The sequence below is a fragment of the Perca fluviatilis genome, chromosome 13, assembly GCF_010015445.1.
Source record: "Perca fluviatilis chromosome 13, GENO_Pfluv_1.0, whole genome shotgun sequence".
Lineage (NCBI taxonomy): Eukaryota > Metazoa > Chordata > Actinopteri > Perciformes > Percidae > Perca > Perca fluviatilis.
In genome coordinates this window covers 24,877,129-24,886,907 of record NC_053124.1, presented here as the reverse complement: position 1 = coordinate 24,886,907, position 9,779 = coordinate 24,877,129, and the positions used below count along the sequence as shown (strand labels likewise).

The 9,779-nt window shown below is 39.9% G+C and overlaps 2 protein-coding genes across 5 annotated transcripts in view; both read left to right on the top strand.

Annotated features, from left to right (window-relative positions):
* Positions 1 to 2,167, top strand: part of lsm10 (LSM10, U7 small nuclear RNA associated) — a 2,791-nt gene extending 624 nt beyond the window's left edge. Inside the window, exons 1-2 of one of the 3 annotated variants that reach the window (XM_039821021.1) lie at positions 114 to 243; positions 989 to 2,167. In XM_039821021.1, coding sequence (XP_039676955.1) covers positions 1,027 to 1,440 — 414 coding nt within the window. In that variant the 5' untranslated portion in view covers positions 114 to 243; positions 989 to 1,026 and the 3' untranslated portion in view covers positions 1,441 to 2,167. Of the gene's footprint in view, positions 1 to 113; positions 244 to 966 lie in introns of those variants that run through there. The other 2 variants (XM_039821022.1, XM_039821023.1) reach the window with 2 other exon arrangements.
* A 1,921-nt stretch (positions 2,168 to 4,088) lies between these two features.
* Positions 4,089 to 9,578, top strand: eva1bb (eva-1 homolog Bb (C. elegans)). 2 transcript variants are annotated; one of them, XM_039821132.1, is made up of 3 exons: positions 4,089 to 4,578; positions 7,387 to 7,532; positions 8,430 to 9,578. In XM_039821132.1, exons 2-3 carry the CDS (start codon positions 7,466 to 7,468, stop codon positions 8,855 to 8,857), a joined length of 495 nt encoding a protein of 164 aa, XP_039677066.1. In that variant the 5' UTR covers positions 4,089 to 4,578; positions 7,387 to 7,465; the 3' UTR covers positions 8,858 to 9,578. The 2 variants fall into 2 exon arrangements, with proteins under 2 accessions (XP_039677066.1, XP_039677067.1); XM_039821133.1 differs by lacking the exon at positions 4,089 to 4,578 and adding an exon at positions 5,999 to 6,058.
* Positions 9,579 to 9,779: the final 201 nt, after the last annotated feature.

Here is a 9,779-nt window from a genome sequence, read left to right as displayed (position 1 = left end):
GGAGTAATAATATCTTACCTGTTTGCTGTACTGAGCTCCCACAATGACTACCGAGTCTCTTATGTGTTCAGTAATAGTGCATCGCCAAAATGCTGATTGGCTGATTTCTAATTTGTGCTTTATTAAATGCAGGTGTGCCTAAGTCTGTGGCTATTTGTGAAAAAGACAGTGCTATCATCAGTTACAATGCAATGCAAGTGCCTAATTAGAAAGACAGAAATGTAGATTTTCAATTTGATCAAGGTAATGTATGACTTAAACTAAATGTCTTGCTTGTATTTTCTAATTTACATTGATTGAAATGTAACAGTCTACAAATGAAGTATGTTTTAAAGCTTTTCACTGACGAGGAAAATTACTACTGCGGTTTTACAGCTCTTCTCGGCTCTAACTATAAGTTGTTTTGATCAGAAGTTTTCATATTTCCCCAGGTTTTGGTTTCTGTTCACTTCAGTTTTACTGCACAGAACCAGAATCAGTATTAGTTTTCGATGCAGCTTGTTAACAAGGGTTAACAGTGACAGCAGCATTACACATAGACTAGTCTAGGCCCTAGACATATAAAATACATACCGTAGAACAGGGGTCACCAACCTTTTCTAAACTGAGAGCTACTTCATGGGTATTGAGTCATACGAAGGGCTACCAGTTTGATACTCTTCTGAAATAACAAATTTGCTCAGTTTGCCTTTAGTTATATATGATTATTAATTATTAATGATGCTCATTTATGTGAAGACACTGATCATGTTGATGATTTCTCACAATAATTATCAATAATGACTTAACAAGGTTGGAAACGGATAATATCAATATTCAATTTTCATTTTTAGAACAGGCCTGAAGGCTACTCATGTGGTCCTTGGGGGCTACCTGGTGACCGTGTTGGTGACCCCTGCTGTAGACAAACCTCAATAAAACATGTTACACAATAAATAGCAGTGTTGCTAATTAATTGTATGGCAGTAGCTAATCTGCTTGTCTGCAGGTGTCCCTGATCTCTGGAGATCCTCTTTGCCAGTGTCCATGGAGTCTGAAGGGACTGAATCCCCGCTGTCGGGCCTGGTGCCTGTAGCTGAAGTCTTCAACTCCATCCGGGAGCGCACTATCGCAGAGAACAGCATGGTGGTCCTGCTGCAGGGCCTGCAGGGAGAGGTGACCACGGTGGACCTGAGAAACGAGAGCACAGCACGGGGCCGCGTGGTCAATGTGGACGCATTCATGAACGTACGTCTGCAGGATGTGCTGTACCGAGACAGACGGGGTAAGCTCACCCGGCTGCAGGACCTGTTTATCACGGGCAGGAACGTCCGCTACGTCCACATCCCAGACCACATGGACATAATGAAGACCATACAGAGCCAGCTGGCCAAGATCCACCGCGTCCGCAACTTTGCCAGTCATGGAGGAGGCAGAAAAGAGTACTCCAAGAAAAAATAAAACTTATTTTCTTTTTCATAGAAGAATACAAAACTCAGTTGGGTACTGGTACTTTAAGACAACCAGCAATTTTTCTTTTTTTCCAGATTTGAAGACGAGCATCATACTAGATCAGCAGTTTCCAACCTGAAGGGTCACAAAATGATTCAAGGGATGACAACGAAAGAAATATTTCAGTTGCGCAAAAATACATTGTTTATCAGACTGAACTAGTCCCATCTCACGACCTGTGATGAGGGGTCATAAGCTGAAAGGTTTGGCAATATAGCCTTACCGATTCTTTCTAGGGCTGCACCTAACAATTTTGATTATTAATGAATCTGCGGATTACAGAATGTCACATTGTCAAATTTCCAAGAGCAAAATGGCATTTTGATGATGTCTTCGTTATATCTGACAAAAGAAAGCTATTGAGTTTATAATGATAAGAAACAGTAAAAGCAGCAAATAAGGACATTTGTAAAGCTGGAACCAGAGAATTTTTTGGCATTTTTGCTTAAATAATGACTGAAACCATTAATCGATGATTAAATTGTTAGTAGTAATAGTTTCTTTCAATTGATTAATCAGCTTATTGTTGCAGCTCTACAAAAAACGAAATTTTTTGATGAACCCCTGGACGAGCTAATGAGTTGAACACTGTCTTTGTGTTTTGGTAATTGGGTTTGAAGTTTGTAATTGACACAATGTGGACGTCACAATGTGAATAAATATGCTTATTAACTCATTTGTCTTGCTTAAAACATTTCTTTGTTCCATCATATGACTGCTTTATTTAAAATGTAATGGAACATATGACAATTAATAGTGAGTGTGGCCCAGAGTGTCAGTGTTTGTGCTCTTAAGCACTACAAAGCCCATCTGTCTGTCTGTGAAGAAAGTTAATAACTGCCCACATGCAGGAAAACAGTCATGATCAATGCCAGTTTGGTGGAGGGGAAAAACAAGCAGACGTGTTTTCACAGCTTCCACCTCACAAACATCTCTGCTGCATGCATCAGTGAGCTGTCACTCTCTCCTGTGATTGGTGGTGTGACATCCAAGCAGGGCAGGATGGGACTCTGTTTAGCCAATGGAAACAAGCGGAGCGGGGTGAAAGGAAGAGAGTGTTTCTCTTGGAAACTGCCGTCCCAGTGTTCTCCAATACACAAATACGATTGGGAATTTGAGGAATTTGCAAAGGGGTATGTTATTCATACACAGTGTCAGGAAGAGGACAGGCCTGACATAACAGAGGCGGAGGCAGCTGGTGCAGAAAAACCCTGTGCTGTAGATAGATGGGGGTGCATTCACCAGCCATGTCATTTTAAGTGCATTAAATAAAAAAATATTCACGCAGGAATGTCCCTCTGCGGTTGGGTCATTGTTTTGGCAGTGGCTTCAGTATGTTTTTAGGGACATATTTTTCTCTTGACTGCTTAAAAACCGACATGACAGCAGCCCACATAATGACTGCTTACTGCTTTGCTAAAAACACGACAGAGTGCCACATCAACACTCACTAAACTCAGAATAGCACAGGCTCAACCGCATAAACAATTCTTTTACAAGACAAAACCCGGCCTGGGTCAGTGTCTCAGACTTCACCAGTGGTCAAAGAAGTAATCAGATACTGTACTTAAGTAAAAGTACAAATACAACAATGTAAAAATACTCCATACAAATGAAAAGCCCTGCATTTATTTTCATACTTAAGTACTAATAAATACTTAAGTTCAGTATTGTCAGTAAAATGTACTTAAAGCACTAAAAGTGAATGTACTTTGCTCAAGTACTGTACTCAAGAACAATTCTGAAGTACTTGTACTTCACTTGAGTATTTGTACTTCTACTCCACTATATTTATTTTTGCATATTCAGATTAATAATACATAATATAATCAACAATTAAATGATGTTATTATATCAACAAGATGTTATTGATCCCCTGGGGGAAATTCACAAGCTACCCAGCAGTATATAAAGTTATATATATATATATATATATATATATATATATATATATATATATATATATATAAAAAAAAGAGAATTTTTTTTATATAAATACATTAAAATTAGCCCCACCTTTACCAGCTGTAACATTCAAGTGATTTACATATTATTGATTGCTTGATGATTCTGAGATGGGCCATTCTTAAAAAAAGAGTACTCATACTTTTGGTACTGTAATTATATTTTGATACTAATAATTCTTTTGTAGTTTTACTTTAGTAAAATTTTAAATGCAGGGAATTTACTTGTAACAGAGTATTTCTGCACTGTACTATTGCTATTTTTTTCTAATGTAAAATATTTGAGTACTTCCAAAACAGAATAGTAGAAGTATAAATTGGCATAAAATGGAAATGCCCAATACGAAATTGTACTTGATTACAGTACAGAAGTAAATGTACATTCCACCTCTGGACTCCATCACACAGCAGCACCTGCTGGCTCCACTGTTTAGTTATCAAACTTAGTTAGAGACACAAACTGCACTGCTGAGGTCTTTTTTTTCTCCTCCCCCGACGCTGAGATTAAAATACAAAGAGCTCAATTAATCCACCAGCCCCCGAAGGCACCGCGGCCCGGTGCCCATGGCAGCCGACTAGCTATTTCCTGTCCCACCCTCCTGGCTTAACAGTGAACAGACCTCACTCTGGTGCGTTTGTGGCCAGCAGAGGCGAGATCACCTCCCGTCTGGACAGTAGTGTGGCTCAAATCTGCACAGAGGCAGAATAACTCCCGTAAAGGGTGATTTCTATAAAAGTGTCGACTTTAGTGTGGTTTATCGTCATTTTGTGGCTTTTATTTTGGAGTCAGATGCCAGTGGTACATGCATGAGTTTGAGTTATCTCTCAGGAAAAGGAAACACCTCCTTCTCAACACATGTGAGGGCCGTTTCTGGCTGGTCCTCCTCCTCTAAAGGATGACAGGGAATGGATCATAGTGGAGGGCTGCTCCTTCTCCAGCAGCTACATCAGCTCCTCTGTCACGAACACTGAGTGACCAACAACCTCTAACTGCTCCTACGTCCAAATTATGGGATCTTATCTAAGTGTTGACAGGCCAGGCTCAAATTTGGATCTAAATTCTTTGTTTTTTTAGTGGAAACTTTGTGTTAGTCAAGCTGTGCAGCTCTCATCCGGGACCAAGGTGAGTGATAATTCAAGATGATGATTATCTTTTACTTATAACACATTTTTTTATGTAAAGCATGCAAATTACAGGGGGTTTCCTGTCCCTACCGTTTTACACACTTTAAACATTTTTATATTATCACAAGGATCCTGCTTAAATATACTGCTGTTACTTTGCTGTCAGGCAATAAACAAGGCAACAAACATAGTTTATTTGTAGGGCCTGCACCATGTTCTTTACAATACCGCAGACCATAAAATCCTTTATAGGTGCAGTAGCTACAAAGCCCAAAATCATCAACACTGAATATAAATTTGAAGAGAAAACCCAGCTTGTTTCATGTATTTTTATAGTTTTATCCACTGTGCTAGATGAAAGTATTTTTGACAGTCACTCCAGTAAATATTTGGTGGACTACTGTAAAACAACAAGTCTTATTTTCAATGGTTTCAGGTTTCATCTTTTGACTTAAATAGGATTATCTAGGCAGGAAGTGTGAGAGGGTTGAATGGGAGTGCATTTTATGGGGTTACATAAACAGCTACAGCTGCCGGGCTTTGCATGTGTATAGTTAAGTTGAGAAGTTATTGGACTTGTCTGGAAATGTTAGGTGTTAAATCTGTCTGCAAGAGACTGCGGTGGCTGTAAAAAAAATGGACATTTGTCTCTCTCTGGTATTTGTATTGTGCTCCCAGCTCGGGCAAACTTCACCACAAATTTCCTGTTTCAGGCTGTCATGAAGTCCTGTGGAGCTCTGCATAAAATGATATGTATTTTAGTGTTCATCTGCAAGTGAGAGAACAGAAGAAGAGTGTGAACATGCTTCTGCTAGGGCACAATACTGTTGTTTGTCCAAATGGTCAACTGTGGCACTGCGAAACGTCTTATCCTTTCTGTCTATAATTAATTCCTACAAATCTTTTAAAACAAGTGAAAGTGCCAGTGAAGTGATATAATTTTAACAGAAATCAAATTGTTTTAAGAAGTTTTCAGACATCAGCTTGAAATTTGACAAAATAAGACCGGCAACTGCACTACAATCAAGGAAAATTAAACTTAATTATGCAACGAAAAAAGTAAATTTACATTGGAAACAAGTAGAAATATTTTTACTGCACAAGCAGAAAATATTTATGCTTTCTTTTCTTACCGAGAGTTAGATTTGAAGATCGATACCATTCTCTGAATGAAGAGTGGTATCGATCTTCTCATGTACCTCTCCACAAGAAAGTGAATATATCTCAAAATGTAACCTGTTCCTTTAAAGACTCAAATTACAAAAAAATATGACTTCATAAAAAGGCCATAACTGCAGGGTAATAAATGCTACAAGTTTGATAAACAGTCTGATCGGTGGGCATGTAGAAGTCTTCAATTAAAACAAACACTGTTTGACTTTAAACGAGCTGAAGCAGAAACTAAATTGTCCACTTATGTTGTTAAGGTCTGGGGGCCGCAAATTGAGGGCGCAGATGGAGTCATGCCTCTTCAGTCTGTGAGTTAAATGCCGAACAGAAGGCAGTGCTGATCGAGACCCACCAGTTCCCATGAGTCAGCGGCCACGAAAGAGACGACCACTGTAATTGCCCCCTTAAAAAAAGAAAAAAGAAAGCCTTTGAGAGTGCACACGGTCTGCCAAGAGTCACCAGGATAAAGATCAGGGTGGGAGAGAGACTCAAGCCTCCCAAATGGCAACGATTTGAGCAGGACGTGATTTCGTTCTCCCTGGAGACAAAGCACCAGAAAGAACAACATTCGGCTCCCACGCACAGTGTTGTTGTAATGACAGGGAATGTGAGGGGGTGGGAAATATCAGTCACAATGTTTACATCAAGCTTTACTGTAACTGTGGGACCATCTGTGACAATCCCCAGTAGAAAGTAGTTCCAATGAGGTCTGTCAGTTATCCACAGTAATTAGGGACAGGGACAGGAAAGGGATGTCAATGTCCGTATGTCGGTAGGTCAGTCCACCACTTTGGTCCAGAATGAAATATCTCAACAACTATTGGATAGATTGGCATGACATTTTGTACAGACATTCATGTTTCCCAGAGAATGATTCCTACTGACTTTGGTGATGCCATGACTTTTATACTAGCACCACCATGAGGTTGACCTTTCTGGTTTTAAGTGAAATGTCCCGACAACAACTACTGGATGAAATTTACTATAAACATTAATGTCCCCCACAAGAAGAACTGCAATAACATTGGTGATTCCTCTGACTTTTCATCAAATGCCAGTATCAGGTTAACATTTTTAGTTTGTCCAATACCTTTAGAACTACATTCCCATAAGCCTCAGCTGTCTTTGAGTTTTGTGCTAACACTTAAGATGGTAAACATTATACCTGATAAACATCGTAAGCGTTGTTGTTGTGACTGTTCTTGCCGGTACAGTAGACAACAATACATGAGTTTGTTAATAGCTTGAGTTTCCATGTGAAATCTGTTATGTGACTTGTTTTCTGTGGGAAAAAAAGAACAAAAAAAACAACATTTGCATGATGCTGGGAAAGAGCCTCCTCAGGCACTAATGTCATAAACATAAACATCCGACACACCAGACACAGAGGGCCTCATGTTGCTGTCTCACCGCAGGCCTGAGTGTAAAACCCTTATGAGGAACATAATGTCCTCGTCTACTGACCTCTGACCCCAGTTTAGATCACAGGAATGATGGGTGGGGAACATTTTGTTAGGCTTTGGGCATCTTTTGCATGAGCTCAGACTTCCCAAGTGGGTTTAAAAGTGACACTATATTTCATTATATCAGATTGTATGTACAGGACTAACTTTCTCCTTGTGTTTTTTGGTAACAGGATCTGTCTTGGTGTTGGAGTTCAGTGTGTAACAGAAAGTCCCGGAGATGGTAGATATTTGAACTCACAGTGAACCAGGATGGAGCCTGTTAAGAGAGACATGGAGTTGCTTAGTAACAGCATGGCGACCTACGCTCACGTCAAAGGTAAAAACCTCAATGTGCATAACTGTGGTTCTCAACCCTGGGCTCAGGGCTCCATCAATGAAAACAGCATGAATCTGTGGAGTCACCAGATGATTACTAGTGGAGGAAATACAGAGAAAAAAACTTTCTTGCCAAATACTATATAGTTTTACTTTGTCAGGCCTCTAAAAATGTTTAAAGGAAATACACTTCCTTGCTGGGAGTTAGATTAAGAGAATAATACCAGTTTCATATCTGTACACTAAATGTAAAGCTACCGCCAGCAGCCACATGGCTTAGCTCAGCACAAAGACGGAAAAGGAAACGGGGTGGCAAAATAGCCTTGAGAAGGAACTTGTTTTGGTGGAACATGTGCTCGTTCAAAAGTTGTTTTAGTCGTGCAACAGAAAACTCAGATTGGACAGATAGTCTAGCTAGCTGTCTGGATTTACCCTGCAGAGATCTGAGGAGCAGTTAACCATAGTCCTCAGAAATCCACCGAATTTAAAATGTCAACACAAAGAAAGAAGAAGGTAACGGACATCCGGCGGAATTTCAGGCGGCACCTGAACAATCCCGGAAGTGGAACGTCGTCGATGTAGACTAGAGTAATGGCACCTTATAGTAACAACAAAACCACAAGCTGTCCTTTTTTACACCTTGGCTTTTGTACTAAAAAGTAACAAATAATTGCAACTGTCAAAGAAATGTAAGTAAGTAGGTAAAAAGTATAATATTTCCCTCTCAAATGTAGTGGTGTAGAAGTATAAAGTAGCACAAAGTGGGAATTCTCAAGTAAAGTACAAGTACCCAAATTGTATTTAAGAACAGTACTTGAGTAAAAGTATAAAATGACTTGGTACTTACTGTTGTCGAGGTCATATCAAACTTGTCCATTGTGTTTCTCTGCCCACACAGCCAATCCAGAGAGCTTCGCCCTCTACTTCATGATGGGCGTCTGTTTCGGCCTGCTCATGGCACTGTGCCTCCTGGTGGCTGGCATCGCCTGCAGGACTCGCCGCCACAGCAGACCTCCTCCTTCCCCCGAAAGGAGACAGCTGAAGGAGTCCAGCGAGGAAGAGGAGGATGAGGATGAGGAGGGCATCGTGGAGGAAGATAGGGAGGAGGCGGAGATCCCTAAAGGGAGAATGGGGCCCATGAGTGATCGCAGCAGCCAGTCTAACGGGACTCTGAGGAGCGTGAACGTGTTTGCGTCAGCTGAGGAGCTGGAGAAGGCGCGGCGTCTGGAGGAGAGAGAACGAATAGTCAGGGAGATCTGGAGGAACGGGCAGCCGGACATTCTGGTCACAGGGACAGGGACTATTGGACGAGTGCATTACCACTAACAGACACTTTGACTGTGCCCTAAAGAGCCCCCTCACTGAATGCAAAGGGCAGGACATATTGGATAGAGACAATTTGATTTTTGGGGCGACCCAAAGTGTTTGATATTAAAATAAGGGACTGTACGAAAATGATTGGGGTGGTGAGAGGGACTGATGATATGTTTCTTACTTTTTTCAAAACCAAAGCCTCCCCAGGGTCATTCATGTTTAAACCCTCCTTTTGATTTACAAACAAGATTAAAAAATAATAATATAACTGTTAAATTAGTCCAACTTCTTTAATCGTGGATCCCAATTTAAACCCTAAAATATCACCTGAACTTCTAATGTGCACATGAATATAACACTGAACGACACACAGACTTACAGTAACTGTTGTCCTCTGCATACAGCATAAAAATAAGACCCCTTCTCTCCCCTAACGACTTTCGTACAATCCCTAGGTAAATTAACATATTTAAATAAAACTAATGGAATAAAATATAAATATACATCAATAAACTCTCAGAAGGATAAAACAACATTAGAGGTGAGTTTCAAAAATGTTTTTCATTATTTTACAATGTTTATGTGAATATTCTTATTCATCAATTTAATATTGAACATTTTGGTCTCCATATGTTTTGTATCAAATTGACATAAAACACACATATTTGGCTTCATCTGTATTTTACCATATCTTTGCGATGTGAATCAATAAAAGTTTAACCACTTTTTCAAACAGGGCGTGTATTTATCACTGGGTGTAGCAGTGTCCATTTGTGACTATCTGTCTGTCAATGTGTTTATTTGCTTTCTTGCCGATAATTACATGAAAAAATCGATACCACACTGTCTTTATGCTAGCTAGCTAAGTAACGTTATGTAATTAGTTATCTAGCTAGCTAGCTAGCTAAAGTATTAACGTTAGCGTTAGCTGGAG